The following is a 16,854-nucleotide window of genomic DNA, read 5'->3' as shown; positions in this document are numbered from 1 at the left end:
AAAAACAGTCCGATATTGACTATATCAAAATAAAAGTGAGTCCAATAATCGTGTTAAAACAAGCGAATACTATTACAACATTTCCAAACTTAACATTGCGCAAGAGTTATATGACAAAAATTACAACTGTGTTTCAATGACAACAATGCAAGATTGAATAAAAGAGCTGAATTTAAGGGCACATTTTTCTTGATTACACACAACCTTAATGAGAACCAATGAAGAGCAGGGTTGACTAACACTCCCAGCTTTAAATTCACACATATACCAAAACAAAGTGGACGGGAGAATGACCGTGACATGAATTGGCAGAACATTGATTGCATTATTCAAAGCTTGCAGGTTCAGTTCCTGCTAGCAGCATCTCTATTCATTCACTTTAATTTATTCACACTTGTATGATAATCACTACAGTACAGTCAAAAAAGTATAGGTAACGTCCCCTATACCTTCTCCAGCTTCACTATCTTTTGGTTTTCGTGAAGGTCATATCAAACAAACACAAAAAGTAGCCCTTAAAATTCCCTTATTTCTTTGATATCACTAGGAAATTTATCATGCTGACATACAGGGCTCCTAATATTAGTCAAAAACAATGGTAAGACAAGGTCTCCATAAGTTTTGTGTGAAATTTAAAGTTTATGCTGCTTTGTAGCAAGCCAAATATGTAAACGTTTTTTGGGGAGGCTATCTAGTTTTGTGACGGCGTATTTCCTGAAGTTTGTTGGTCCACTTTATTTCGTCCCAATTATATCATAATTACACCAAATAACGTCGCCTCTACTCTTCTAGTGTTGACTACCTGTTGAATTTCGTTAGCAATGCAGGAGTGTTATTTACGTCTCAGTGACTGGGGCAGAAATAAATGTAGCTGTCTGTCTCCTTCTTTTTTTTGTCCTCCGTTTTCAGCTATGTTTTTACGTGAAGAAGTTGAGTCACCCTCACCTCATGGTCGTGCAGCTTCCGGCCCACGATGCGGAAAGTGCCGTTGACCGTGTGTTGGTAGATGTGCACCTTGGAGAGGCCGCTCGAAGAGCCACTGGGCACCCACTTCTTGTTGTGGTCATCGTACACTAGCACAGCCGCCCGGGCCGACGCCACAGACTGCTCACTGCACATGCAGAAAAAAAGGAACAATGGCACGGTCAACTCTCATAGCTCAGAGAAGAAAACGTTACAAAAGCCAATACACCAGTGACACATGCTCAGAAGTTTAAGGTTTCAGGCTCAGTCACAGCTGCGACTAGCGCTGGTCGTGCGCCTATTTGTCAGTGATGACCAAAACGTTACTCACAGAGACCGCTGTTCACACCTGCATGCTACCTATACCAGTCACCATACTGAATTCATGTCTGCTCATGATGGATCACATTGCCACTGCATCGTAAAATAAGCTGGTTCCTGTGCATGTGACTGGGTCAGATGCATGTGACTGCAGTTGTGTGATGGAAAAAAAAGTTTTTGTAGCAGGCAAGTGAGCCAAATCTGTCACATTGCGACCAAACTAGTTATTTGTGACTTACTTGGACACCCAACTGTTTTAAAGACAGGTGTGAAAGAGCCTTTAGTTTTACTGGCATTTGCCGGCATTAAGAATTTGAACTAGGTTCATGCGTACCTTCTGCCCAGTTATGACTTGATGCCAATCAGTACTCTACGTGTCAATAGAAAACTTTGGCACTATCAAATGTAAATGTTTGTTCACGAACTAGCTACTCTGCTTTGTCAACAACAAATGACGAAGGCAGGTAAAAGACTACGTAAAAAAAGAAAGTAGTACATGCAATGTACGATGACATGAGGAATCATTAAACAATCATTAAAAATGGCATTGAGAAGCTGACGCAAAATTTGTCAAAGCAGCAATGAATGTGTAAATCGTTGGCAAATGCTTATAGCAAAGAACAATGTTTACTCATCATAGGTGTGAGACACAAAAATTTAGTCAACGGATGATAAGGTACGTACGAGTTCCACAGAGGTACTTTGTGGAAGTTCTTATCAGACGAAATTCGGATGATTATTAAGTGTAATTACTGTTTGTCTTATAGTACATGTATCACTATGTGTTAATGATGCCTTATATGACCAATTATGCACGCCTGCCAGATGGGTTCTAACACACCCCGCCATGGTGAGCGAATGCCTCATGTAATGACAATGCCGATAGTTAAGAATTTTTAAACAAAGCATTCATTCTGCAGCACCACATCTATACGTAGAAGTAATGTTCGATACGACATGCGGTACTGACATTAAAAAATTTCAGCCACCAAAATGACTACACAGCAGATGACCTTTCCAGACAATGCTATTGATCATGCCTGATAAGTGTATGAGCTCATTTTGTGACACAATCATCGGTAAATGTGTAGAATTGTGCTGCAATTGCACAGTAGCGGCACTGATAAAGCAATTCATGTATGATTCATGTAAGCCATTCATGTATACCTCATAATGCCGTCTGCAAGTTACTGTCGGTTGTACGAGTCAAAAGTTTTGTAAGCGCTTAGCTTTTGTTCATATTTCTCTTTGGATTCATTGTTGCATGGATGGCAGGCATATCATTAACAGTTAGTGTAAGCATAAAACAGAGAAAATACTGTTGGCTTATGGATCCTAACATGTGAAGCACAGTAAACAATGGCAAAATGCACCGACCTGCTGCTGTGCAAAGACACCGGCGGTGTAGAACAAGAAAAAACCACTTTACCTAGGACAACTAAATGTTTATTGATTCCAACAACCACTTTCGTTGCTCTGTTCATGATACATGTCTGCACCATTACAGGAATGGAATAAAACCTGTTCTTAAATGCCAATAAAAGGAAACTCAAGAGACTTCGAACTGCTCCAAATCTCACCATGGCTCAACGACAATGACATCATTCTTGGAACCCTGAAAATTCTTGCGCATCTCGCGCACACGAGAGGTCATCCTTTCAATCCAGCCGAACAGCAAACAAGTTCGTCACAGTGGAAAAAGCACTTCGCACAAAGTGGGCAACAGCTAAAAGGAATATAACCACCGTTCTTTAAACTAGTGCACCACGAGCCTCACCACAACACAAGCACAGGGTAGGCCACCGCGAAAAGACATTGGCAACAGTAGCCAACACAGTTGAAACACGGCACTCGCGGATTCTTCTTCGAGTCGAATGTGACACTTGTCAACTTCCAGCCACGAAGACAGCGAGGGCAAACCCGGTACCCCTTTCACTCTTTCTTCTCAGACGTGCTAATTAACCAATTAGGAAGCGGCACCGTAGACGCTCGCCGCCCCGTCATGGAAGACCAGGGCCGAGGCCTTGAGCCAAGGGCAAAGGATGGATGGATGGAGGCGAGATGGGCTCCTCGGTTCGACGGCGACAACGCACCACGGAGGCGGTGTTGTGCAGGAGCTCGCGCGCTACCTAGAAGCGCGGCACGGCAATCTTGCAGAGTCAGCGCGTTTCGAGGAGCTGCGCGGGCAACAGGGCAAAGAGGGGGGGGGGGGGGGGTGCAGCGCAACTAAGCGAAACAAAGTAACGCGCGCCTCGCAAACACTCATAAATATGATATACACGCACGTGTTCATCGGGCTCGGCCCGTTTGCCAGGGATGCTCTCAACACAAAACGAACTCAACAAAATAGAGTGCGCTGGTTGAGGTGTCGCGGGGTTTCGGAGAAGGCAACGATGTCAGTGCAAAACAGTGTAGAGAGGAAAAGAAAACGAAAAAAAAATGCAACGACTGTTTCGACGATGTGTGCAAACAGACAACTCTAGCGGGTGGTTCCAGTAAAAGGGCCGCCACACAGGTCGTTCGTAGGTGCGAAAACTTTCTCAAGGGCGAAGCATAGCTTCGATAGCTTCTGTACTCCGCAGTGTGTATCAATAAACCAAACAAGCGTAGCAAACAAATAAAGTTCAGCGATGCAAGTGCACGCCTTTCTGCACCGTCGCCTGCTTAGTTCTCGATAGCAGACGACAAGCTCAGACGCTGACGAGGACGATGTTCGTTCGCCCGATTGGACAGCGCGCTTTCCGTTGTGAACGAAATGCAACGTTGGGCGCAGGTGCAGCTCGCGGTCCGCAAGTGCTTAGACACGAGCCAAAGAAGTGCGGCGTGTGGCCCTCCGCTGCAGTGACTCACCCAGCAACCCATTATGCTGCCGCTGGGAAGTGTAGATAAGCCTGTCTAGAAGGCAGCAGCAATGCTGCGTGAGGTGGTACCTCATGGGGCTGTATATCTAGAAGTTCTTCTTCTTGAGTATCGGTAGGGTACCTTGCATACATAGCGGGTGAGGCGGCTAGAAAGAGTACTACATAAAAGCAAAAGAAATGCCCAACGATAACTTCGGTATTTACCATATAGGACCTTAAAAATGCATCTTTCAAACACACATTATCGTTTATAGGTACGCATACAAAAGCGCAGTAGAATTATCCATATTTTGCTGTGGAATAGAATTGCCAGAATGTTCGCAAACAGATGATTAACGAATATAAAATTTGTACCACAACAGAAGCGACCATAAGGCAAGGTGCAAGCGTATGCTAGCAACGATTACCCCATCATTTGATTAACAAAGTTTAGACTAATTGATATTGCACTGATCAGCCACAGTCTGTCCGAGTGAAACCCCTGTGGTACATCCATAACCCAGGTAGTCAACGCCGCGTTACAAATTACAACGGCGATGAATCCACATCGACGAAGATTACTTGCAAAAAGGAAAACAGACACGAGACTTATTTTTATGCGTTACGCAAACAGTTGCAAATCATTCTTACGTCAAACTAAAAAGGCTATCAGGAAAGACGGCAACGTCGGAAAAACAACCATAACATGGTGAAAAGCTTGTTTGGTCGATTGTACAACACGGTTATTGCGCGAAGGACAAGATCGCTTCCAGGTACAGCGCAAATTTAAGTCATTCTTACGGAGATCAACTTAATTCATGGTTAACAATCTACCGCAGTTCAAGGGCCCTTATCACTGATCTACAGTCAAAGACTTCTGAAACTAAAGCTAAAGACACCTTCTGGACGAAGTTATAACAGTTCTACGGCGATCTCTGGCGAACAAACACTATGAATACGCGCAAAAAGGAAAGGACAAACAAAAGATAAGGTGCGATAGGTGAAAGCAACAAATCTGTGTCAACTCTCACTTCTAAACATAGGTACGGGGGGGGGGGGGCACTATAGTCACCTCAGATAGGACGGGAGGGGGGAACGGGAGCAGCAAAGCCTGCCCCATACTTTGACTCACTGCGATGAACCTTCGCCACTCCTGATTACCCTCCCCTCCCCCGCTTCCCTCTGAAGGGGAACCCTGAGCACGCATATGCTTCTAAAGCAAATATCGTAAAATGTTCGTAAAGCAAATCAAATCTAATTCGGGTGATCGCAATGCTGCCGCCAACAGCGCGAGCAAGTTGTTTTGAGAAAGACGATATACACCCAGGCGCTAAAGGCAGAGACGAGCGAAAAAAAAGAGGGGAGCGTGAACAACGGAAGACAAATCATACCGTCGAGACGTCATCCGGCCAGCCGAAAGCGCTTATAGCAGCTACGCACTCTAAGTGCTAAGTGACGTCTCCGAATATCACCCAGGCCCGGCAGCAGCGGCAAGCAAACATTTGACTACATGCAAACCACGATAGCGCACGCGCGACGAAACGGTGACGTCATAAACCGCACCATGCAACACGCGACGTCAGAGGACACAGCGGGTATGTAACGGTTCACGGCGGGAAAAGGTGTGTGTGTGTGGCGGGGGGGATTTGAATTTGAAACAGTACGCACCACGGAGTCAATTAGAACACACTGGGCGGCCAATCCCGGCAGCTCCCACTCAGCAAGACGCTATGACGTCAGCGGAAGGAGAGCAGCTCGAACGGATGCATGTAGTAGGCGAGTTTTTTTGGCATATAAGGAGATATGTCCAACGCGACCGTCATAAACCCATCGCTGCGTCAGTCCGAAAATGTCGCAACGTTCGAAGGAATAATAGTCGTTCTGCTTCCAGAACATGGCAACGACGTAAGACGAAGCAAGCAACAGATGCTCGCAAGCAAATGATAGAAAAAAAAAGGTTGTACGCACTTTCTAATAAAATTTCGGAAAGACAAACACGCGGGCTCCCACGCATGCGATAAAGGAGCAAAAAAAAAAAAATCAATGCACTGCACAGCTGCAACGCTTTGTAAAACAAGATGCAAAAGCTGAGCAAGTCTGAACGCGCGAGAACTGTTTTCGCGCGCATACTTTCTCAACCTTCAGGCGGATTGTCTGACGAAGACAATGCTTAGCACACAAGGTTGGATGTTTGGTGTCGTTAGAATGCAACGCATTCGCCTTCACCGACGTAACAAAATCAGGCCCAGCCATACTCCGCTAGTTGAAGTGTGACGTCAAATACGAAATGTTGCGTATAAAGCCTCTGAGATTTTCCGGGAAAAAAAAACATAACATGCTGACGGCGGTGCGTCTGCCACCCTTCTTCTCTCATTTCCCTCTCGCGCGCGTTCAGCTTACCATTGTTTTTCACTAAAACCCAATGATTCATGCAGGTTCGTGCCCGGACGTATATCTCCAAATTCAATGAGAGCATGCTCCGTCGCCTACATTGCTTCGCCACAGCATACGCATTGTTCTTCTTTACTGAATATCGCTTTATAACTATACGCGTTCTAGGGCAACCCAACCTCGTTTCAAACAGCAAGGCGTTTCCCCTCGAGTTATCATAAAAGGCCTCCCTCCCCATTTTGTTTCTGCCCTTTAGTTAGTTAATCAGAGCCGGGCTCTTTTACGATTTCTTTTACATCTTTGCCTTCCAATAAATCCTCTCCGACTCTTTACAGTATGTCGCTTACACTGACAGCAATATACTTGCTGGTGCAGTCTCTTATACGGTTCTTTTTCTCCACTCTGTGTCAACGCTCTTTCTATAGAAATACCAGAACACTTCCTCCATCAATCCACTCTCTCCGATTCACTAGCCTCTCCTGTAACCTCTATTCACTCTCAACTTCCCTCGCCTTAAAACTTTCTGAATCCATATCACCCTTTTCCCGAAAGCGCCCAATGTAAGACGTCCTGCAGTACTCTGATGCACATGTATCCTTTCCCGACCGCCACTCTGACCTCATGCACAGCACTGAGTTTCCAAATGGAAGCCCCGGAAGTGTTGCACCTCTCCACAGACCTATTGTATCCCAATACGGCTCTGTGCTTCACTGTTGCATTGTTCATCTTTCCCTCTGCTGCCGAGGATTTTTCCTGTACTCATGCGTACTTGTCAGCCTCAGTACTTTTTGGCTATGCATTGACCCCGCCTGATAATTGGGATTGCTGAATACCGCCAACCTGCATTTTGTTACACTACATACCACTTCTAGAGCTTCACATTCCCTAAGTCACTTCGTCTGTCCAAAAATAGGAATATAGTCACCATGAAATAAACCTCGAAGATTCTGGTCAATCGTCACACCACCTTGTTTGTGTGACGGATTAAAACCAATGCTGCTCTATCTTCTAGCGTTTGCAGCAACGGAGCCCGCGGAGCGCCCCCTGGTGAAGTCGTCGGGGGAAAAAAAGAGGAGACTCCCCATCACTCTTTCCCATTTCTCCCCAAAAATTCCCCCGCAGAGCGCTAAAAATGGCACCTTCACCTACTTCCGTCGCCCATATCGCGGAAAAGGCGTCGCGTGCTTTTGGACTATCATCGAGGCACACAGCTGTCCGCGAAACCCGCAAAGACCTTAACCTTGTCGCCTGCGGTGCTACCTTGAAGAAAAAGAAGGCGAGAAAGGAAAGAGACCAGACAAAACAAGACACACGGCGGTCCATGGCGTGCTGCATGCCATGGTGAGAAGTGGGCGTGCGTGCATGGAAATCTACAGGACGAAGAGGAAAGCGAGAGGGAGAGGGTGAAAAGCGCGCGTATAACAATCGATGGCGTTCATTAGGAAAGGCGGGGGCGACACGCTCGCCAAGGCGCGTCGATCGCAGCGGCTGGCTTCCTTTGTGCGACGTGTACACCTTTCGCCTTCTCATTAGCGTCCGAGCAGGGCTCGAACTCGCGTAGGTTTGGCGTCGCGGATCGCTGAACTCTCGACGCAGTTCGTACACGCACCGGCGGTATTTAGTATACAGACCCGCGCAACGCACGTATACGTGTAGACACAGATGACTCATACGGCGTTGCAGACGGTGTACGTAAAACCACAAACAACGGCCGGGTGAGCGCACGCCGCCGATTCGTATACGAAGCGCCGGACTAGAATAAGGCGTGCTACTGCAATAGAAGAGGTCTTAGGAGGGTCGGGACCTTGCCGGTACGATTCCGTTGTAGTGACGCGCGCATTCAGCGCAGGCGGCGTATCGGGTACCAAAGTGAATCGAGCGCAGCCACTAAATGACGTCACGACGTCTATACAGCTCGAAAAATTGATTTGCTGCACAAACTTGAAGGAAAACAAGGGGGACAAGGAAAGACTGCGCTCTTTCCTGTCTCCCTTGTTTTCCTTCAAGTTTGTGCAGCAAATCAATTTTTCAAGTATGAACCAACTAGTCTGCAAAAAAAGTATTGTCTATACAGCGTCGGACGAGAAAAGTAGAGAGCGACTAAGTTTTCCTCGGCAGCACCTCGTCCCTGTCTGTGAGGAATATGGCTGAATTAGACACACGTAATCAGCAGGGGGCACCACGCCGCTTATCCTCCAAATGTTTTTATCCCTTGGTATACAGGGAGTACAAAGTGACAAATCCGCCACATTTAGCTGTCGAAACCCCATGTCAGATTAAAAACGTGCCGCCCCCACTTCCCGCCTGGAACAAATTTCTGCTTACGTCACTGGTGGTTAGTACAAAAGAATCATGCAAATTCTCTGATAATTCGATAAGTTCAGCACAGGTTGCGGATGCCATTCCCGAGAGCCTCGGTTAATCCATGGTACCGGACCGGAAAGCAAGGCCCGATAAGAGGAATTGCGGAGCAGGTTGAAAGTACCCCAGACGGGTAAAGGTGATCGAGAGGTTTCCGATACGGGACCTCTTTACTACAAGAACCGAGAAGTCATTTAACATGAGCTCAGTGTATAACATCACGAATAAAGCGTAGAACGCGCGGAACACTTTTATGAGTGCTGAAAAAGCAGACGTTACACCTCCTCAACAGAGCACACTCTGACGGTATACGGTTTATCCTCGCTCAATGCGTTGAGCGAACATTATCGAAAATTGCGAAATAAGAGACGCGCCACACGTGCACCTTTCTGGGTGCATACACTCTAAAAAAAAATATCGAGTAAAAAGGGTGTCTTTTTGTTCCACAACAATAACCGTCATCACGTTTGCGGGCGCTTCCTTTCTTGAAAACTCGGCGCTGGCCGCTTTCCTATCGAGAGTGCAATGTAACCCTGATAATGGGCATGTCGATCGTGACCGGAATGTACCGGACACGGGGCGATAGCACAAGGATGGAACGCAATATAGATGACGACTATTGTTGTGGGACAAAAACACACCCTTTTTACTCGCTCTTTTTTTAGAGTGTACCACAAACAGACGTAACGCCCTTACAAGACACTCCACTGAGAGGGCAGCTCACACCGGCTTAACACGTCGTGTGAACAATATATCTAAACTAAACAGAAAATACGCGTCACAAGTACACCCTTCCGGGTGTAAAATGCTACGATGTCCTCGTACAGATTCGAAGTACAACCAACTTACTAGCTGGACAGGAGTGACTTGACTTTCCCTTGCAGGAAGGTGTCGAAGGAGGACGGCATGACTCCCCTTTAGCACCAAGTGGCAGTGCACAACGACAACACGCCGTGTCCCAGACGACAAGAGCTCAACCCGTCGAGCGCGGTACACCGGAACACCCACGAGAAATTTCGGGAGCACGGCAACATCAAGGTTTCGCCAAACGGCCGATGCGTGGTGGTGCCCCTTCAGCAGCAGGCCGGCATGTACTCAGGACCACCGGGTGTAATTTTGAACACCGGGAAGTTTACTCCCCGGCGAAAAGGAGTCACCGGTGCCCCGCGGAGCGACTAACGCCGCAGCAGAACCGCGGCGCAACCCCGAATTTTGGCGAGGACGCCATCTTCAAGCGGTATGATGATGATGATGTTCTCACTGATGGCGTTAACCCATGTGGTATGATGCCGCTAGGATGGTTGGCACCTACCCACTAGGGGGGGGGGGGGGGGGGGAGTTGGCTATGTGCTCGACGGATCATGTCTCAATTTGTTCTCAAATCCTCCTAGAACTTACGGCGACAAATTGAGAAAAGAGTTGTTCTTGGTGATCATGAATATTTGAGCGCTAAATAAACCATATTCCGTAACTTTTCAAACAAATAAAAATCACTATGACAGAACGTTAGCTATAAGAACTATTAGCGATCAATTTATGTATTAAATCAATTTGACTCGCTTATGAATTTCTATACAGCACGTATATATATATATATATATATATATATATATATATATATATATATATATATATATATATATATATATATATATATATATATATATATATATATATATATATATATATATCCCGTCTAAGCTCCCAGCGGATAAGCCCCGAATGACAGCAGTAAAGTCGAAACAGCTGCAGGTAAAACAAGCAGCCGTATAACAATTTCAATGGTTCTTCTTGGAGTGGTATGGACTTGTTCTTCATGCCACCCACAGGAGATTCGAACCAGCGACCCCGAGCTCAGCGCGCTGCACTAACCATCTAGGCCACGCCCCTCATACTGTCCACCGTACTAACGGCGAGCTATGTATAAACACAATTTGCCACAGGCTTACTGTCAATGAACTCAAAAGAAACATTCTTGAACAAAGCATGCACTTTGTTTGGACAAGCAATACATGCTTTCCACAAACACTGACGTGTCCGATGGCTTCATCAATGGAGGGTAGAGTTCACCGAAGCACATACAGTTGAATGAAAGGGGCATTCCAAAACGTCCCTGGCTCCACTATCATTCTGAATCAACAGGAAAAACTGCTTCGTACCGATTCCAGGACTGCTCAGGATGTTGCTGGTCCTGTCGTGCCCGTGAACTCGCTTCCCATCGAAATGCGCGCCGCCACTATCACTTTAGACGGACAAACTCAACTCGCTGCCCCAAATGCTTTGAGCAGTTTGTGCGTCTTTGTACCGGGCTGGAAAGTTTTGTTAGTGTTATTTCTTTGTTGTCTACCCCCCTGTAACGGCCCCACTGGGGCTAACAGTATCATTAACTAAATAAATAAATAAATAAATAACATTGCATGCTTCGTCGCCGCAACAGTGTACATCTCACCAGGAACCTTGCGGATGGACGTCATGAGCTTTTTTTTTTTTTTTGCTGCTCAACTTCCGTGCGGTGTGCCTATACAGGATGTACCGGTGATAGTCACTGGAGACTTCAACGTTAGTGTACTTCGACGCGAATACAGTGAGTGGCTTGTCACGTTTCTCGATGCCAAACTAGGACATCACCTCCTGTCGGACGTGACGCAGTCAACTATTCGCAGGAACACCAGTTTAGATATTGTGTTTACTGCATTATACTATCGATTCAAGCACAATCGTCCATTCAAGCACAATAAAACCGCGCGAGGGCTTTTAACCTGACGAAGTGGGCCTAGCCAGGTGACGTTGAGCTTACTCTCGGCTATTATGGACCAAATAAGGTTGTGTCGGTCAATGAGTCTACGCTGCCAATTTTTTAGAAGCATACGACCCACTATTTAGCCAATATCTGGCCCATGAGTGCGTGTGCCATTGTACGAACATCATTAGTCACGATACATCTATGCCCTTTTTGCTGTTACCTCCAGAAAGTTATAAAACTAAAAAGCCAATAAAATAACAAATATTGAAAACTAGTTCATGCAGGATTTGCGACATGTGCCTTCCGACATTTTGATTCGCGGCATTACAGAAATGACCACCGCTTTCTTGTTTATCGTGATGTTTATGGAGCCGACAACCTGACAAGTCCGCTTTTTGGAAAGTCGGCTCCTGAGACACGCCGCGCTCCAAGCACTTTTCATGTAATTGTGCCATACATTCCCCGACGAGTCATCGCAAAGATGACACGTTACGGACGAGAAGTAGCCTGAGAGATGTTTCGTATATTACAATAGGCCGGTCATAAGTATAAGCGACCGAAACGGCAACGCCTGGAGATGCGTCGGGCAACGTTGTACGAAAAGACGGGGGAAAATGGCCTCCACCATCTCGGCACTTCACCACAGAGCGTACACCGTCAAAGACTTAGTCCATTGTCCTGTCGTTCACAAAAGCCCATCAGGTGCGAGCGGGCGCCTCGCAAATTACCGGCCGAAACGTGACGTAACTACTACCCCACTCACACGCGAACGCAATAACAAAGCTCGAAACTGACCCTGCGCCGACACGCTTTTTGACAGCCGCGTCCATACGACACCGCCATTACGGTCAGACACGTCTGCGCGCACGCGCTAAACAAAAGAACAGAAAAACAAAGACATTACACGGCCGCAGCTCATCTGTTTCCACAATACAATCTGCCGCTTGTTCGTGGAGACAACAGGCGCGCGGGGGAAAGGGTAGGATTATTGTGAGCGAAGGATACAAGCGCTTATTACTCATTAAGTGACCGCGAAAATGGAAGACAAATCACACCACCGTAAATGCCTATCTCCTTGAAGATACGAGTGTGGGGAGAGAGAGGGAAGAAGAGAATGATGGGAGGAGGAAGACAGAGGCTGGAACGGTCTCAACCGGAGCAGGTGAGCCAGGGGAAGTACAGGAGGAAGAGAGAAAGGGAGGAGGGGCCGAAGCGGTCACGCCGCCATCGGAGAAAGCAGGCAAAGCCAAACATCCGACACACAGTCTTATGCCGGGTGGAACGGTACCGAAATAAACATAATAACCATAAAAGCGACCCGAACCAACGCGCTCGCCCTTGACACAGCGAGCGTGGCTAGCCACGCATGACCAGCACAGGTGGCTTGGAAGGGAAGAGCATAAAAAAGTAAATAAATAAATAAATGATGCAGGGGGGGGGGCAGGAAAGAGGCTTTTCTCGTGAGGGAAGGTTTCGCCGCCCCCCCCCCCCCCCCCGCTGCCATCTCAGCCAGCCGTAGCGGCAGATGGCCAGCCGGCCGACCAGCCAGCGGAGCGATACCAACACCGGCGGGACGAACGGCAAGCCACAACAACGCGGTCATCGCAAAAGAAAGAAGCAAGCCAGGCAAACCAAACAGCGCGGGTGCCCGCTCGCCGATACCCGAGGAGCGTCCTTTCTCAAACCTCCTCCTCCTCTTTTCTCGTGGCAGCCGGGTTTCGGATACGCGGGCGCGAAGATTGTACGGGCACCGAGACTCGGCTCTGGCGGCGCCGTTTCGTCCGAGAGCATCTGCCCCTTCCTCCGACGCCGCTCTTTGCTCTCTCCCACACTCTGGAGGATACGATACGAAGACGATACGATGCTCCACGTTGTGCTGGCGGTCAGTCCACGATCGCTCTCGCCCAGCTGTCTCCGCCCTCTGGACATACGGACTCCTACAGTTCCGCGCAGAACGGTGCACAAAAGCTTTAAAGGTGGAGTAGGGCGTTGACACCAACTCTCGCAGCTGACTTTGCTCCGCCGTACAAATCGCCTGTACTGGGTGTACAGCAATATGTATACTTAGGACAGCTATACTGACAGGAGAGCCTGACCACTAAGAAGAAATTCACCGAATAATAACAATAGGGTGGAGCGCATTCGGCAGGCAATCCCAAATATTTTCATGAAACCTGCCACTGTCATTAAAGCGAGAACTACACAACCCCTGCATTCTGCCGGTTCTAACATATGGGGCTCAAACGTAGATAATAACAAAAGACTTCGAGAAAAGGCTGACGACCGAGCAGCGGGCATTAGAACGTAAAATGATAGGAATAACGCTAATAGATCGGAGGACGTGAGAATGGACCAGGAAACAAGCAGGGGTCGCAGACATCTGATGGTTGACTTAAAGCGAAAGGACCTTGGCTGGCAACGTAGTGCGTAGAACAATAGACAGCACGTGTACAGTAAGAGGAACAGAATCGTCACCAAGGCACGGGAAATGCCACCGGGAAAAGCAGACAGTTTGATGGAGTGAGGAAATTAACAAGTTCGCAGGTATAAAACAGAATCAGCTCGCACAGGATATAGGGTAAACTGAACATCATTCGGAGAGGACTTCGACCTGCACTGGATTAATACAGGCCGAGAATGATGAAAACGAATAAAAAATATTCTGTACGAGGAGACTACTTCGCTAGTCTGACTGCTGACTCTGTAACATTTACATTTCTTAGATAAATTTTCTTTTCAGACTACAGTCAGTGTTCTTTTTTTTTAGTTTTGTAGGTATCTTACTGAAAGATCCTGCCACCCGATTCTTCACCCATCCCTTTCGGTGGATAAGTGCCACCAGATAGATCATCGTCACCATCATCAGACGACTCTGGGCGTGCTCCCATGCTCACCGTAGACGGCTAAATAGACAGCTAAGTGGACGGCGGCCATCTTGAGTCTCATTCCAGTTCTCACGTTGCCGTTAAAATAGACAGTTTCCAGAAGACGGCATCATCGACAAAAAACACGATGCAGGCTACTTTGCTGTCCAAACAAAATGGCGGCTCTGCGAATTGTTCGAATATTCTCGATCTCGCCGGAATGGTTGTCTGCACACAAGCAGACGCTTCCCCGTACGCTCAGTGTGAGTGACGTTCAAATTTTCTTAGATTCGAACACGAAATTGGCCGAGGAAATTAACAGTTACGTTTGTTTAGCGTTCTCGACGTGATGAGGAGTCTCGTCGCGCAGAAGCCGTCCAGACGTGTTCCAGTTTTTGGACAACATGGGCTTGATCATTGTCTTCTAATGCCAGCGTATACTGTCTACACTGTTGTCTAGAATTGAAACACATCCACTGAGCAAAATGAACATCTGGAAATGCTGATGAGTTATTTTATTTTCACGTCGAAATAATTTTCCGCATGGCGCACCTACTCACATCGACACTAGCGTGACGTCAGGCTAATCAATTCCGGTTACTTTAGGCACCGGCACGTGTAGTTGTGATGACCGGTACTGACCAGCAAAGCAAAATGACCTCTCGCGTTCGTAGCTGCTGCGGAAACGTCACGACATCTTCGATGAGCACGTGACAGGAAGCTCATACCGTGTCGTGACGTCAGAGTAGAGTAGGAGTCGAAACGAGCTTTTGAAAAACATGTTAATTCATTTTTGGGGCACACTCACGCTTGCCCTAACATTGTCCAGGCTCACGAAGGCTTGGCCTTTCATTCGACACGTACATTACAATAATTACACGGTCTTGTACAAATTCATAACAGCTAATTACTTCAATCAAATAGCTACCATTAATTAGTATAAGAGACAATGCCTTTCCACTTCGTGCCTTCATTTATATTTATACTTTCGTAATAAATGAACTTGATATGGCAATGCACAGACAAATTAAAATAGGCAAGAACCTCTAGTACGGATATTGTCCAGATTAAACACGGTTCATAAATTCTTAGTTGATTGATTGATTTGTGGGGTTTAACGTCCCAAAACCACCATATGATTATGAGAGACGCCGTAGCGGAGGGCTCCGGAAATTTCGACCACCTGGGGTTCTTTAACGTGCACCCAAATCTGAGCACACGGGCCTACGACATTTCCGCCTCCATCGGAAATGCAGCCGCTGCAGCCGGGATTTGAACCCGCGACTTGCGGGTCAGCAGCCGAGTACCTTAGCCACTAGACCACCGCGGCGGGGCCATAATTTCTTAGTGCGGTTACTAACGATTTAATAAGGAACTGATCATTTCATGGTAGCCAATTTCACTAACCTGCATTTTACTACAATAACTAACTATGAGTTAGGCGATTTTGGCAACAAGTAAGCCGTTAGTATGTACATGATGACTTTTCTCCTTCTCTCTAAAAGTTATCACAGGACCGTTTATTATTCTTTTACAACAGAATGACGTGCTCACACAAAAGACGCATCACTCCACAGACAAAGTGCAATAAAATTTTCCAAATTAAAAAAAAAGCACGCGAAGGCGTTCGGAAATTTTAGGCCACTCGATCCCGAACGGTTTCAAAGAAAACGCATGCCGCCCATCTGAGGGGAAAACTCACAGTGTACTTGATACATTCTCGTAACACGATTGAGGTCAAAGCCATTTTCTTTCTCTCCAGCCGATATGTTACTCTACACCTTCGAAAGCTCCCTGCATCTAACGCGACATTGCAGAACCTTCAAGATCGGAGGCGTCTCGCCTGGTTTTGCATTGCCTCCGTGATATAGGAACACATTCGACCACCTTTATTTCTTATCTTCCTTTATTCTGTGTTTCGCGAAGAAGCAGGCAGCAGTTGTGCCTCAAGGTGGCACGTGTCAGCCTTCCGTTTCCTGTGTGTCTTCGGTGTTGTTTTTCTTCTGCGTATCCAAACCAAATGACGGTAATAACGCCTTTGACCGAGCTACGATGTCCCGCGAAGGCGCAATCATGTGACCTTACGTCACCGTGACGTCACAAAATAGGCAATCTGTGACGTCATCTCGCCAAGATGATATTTTTTTTTTTGCATAACTCCATCGTCCACGAGGCGAAACGCCGGCGACAGCCAAATTTTCCGTTTAGTGAGGTAAAATAGAATGCGCATTTCCCGCAACGCCGGTATGCCTTCTTTAAGACAACTATACAACTTAGCAGCATAGGGTCCTTATAATAATCGAAAGCGTACGAAGTTGGGTTAACGAGTTGCAGGTAAAAAATGACGAAATTGCAACGTCGATATAATAAT

General features: G+C 46.8%; 1 protein-coding gene across 11 annotated transcripts in view; it reads right to left on the bottom strand.

The window, feature by feature from the left end:
- ena (ENAH actin regulator enabled) overlaps positions 1–16,854 on the bottom strand; it is a 130,409-nt gene that overhangs the window by 35,803 nt on the left and 77,752 nt on the right. For 8 of the 11 annotated variants that reach the window (XM_075866213.1, XM_075866202.1, XM_075866204.1 and 5 more), the window contains exon 2: positions 946–1,111. In XM_075866213.1, coding sequence (XP_075722328.1) covers positions 946–1,111 — 166 coding nt within the window. Of the gene's footprint in view, positions 1–945; positions 1,112–2,864; positions 3,046–5,515; positions 5,990–9,725; positions 10,109–16,854 lie in introns of those variants that run through there. The other 3 variants (XM_075866211.1, XM_075866212.1, XM_075866209.1) reach the window with 3 other exon arrangements.

Source organism: Rhipicephalus microplus, chromosome 6 (assembly GCF_043290135.1).
Source record: "Rhipicephalus microplus isolate Deutch F79 chromosome 6, USDA_Rmic, whole genome shotgun sequence".
NCBI classification, from domain to species: Eukaryota; Metazoa; Arthropoda; class Arachnida; order Ixodida; family Ixodidae; genus Rhipicephalus; species Rhipicephalus microplus.
This window is presented reverse-complemented; position numbering and strand designations above follow the sequence as displayed.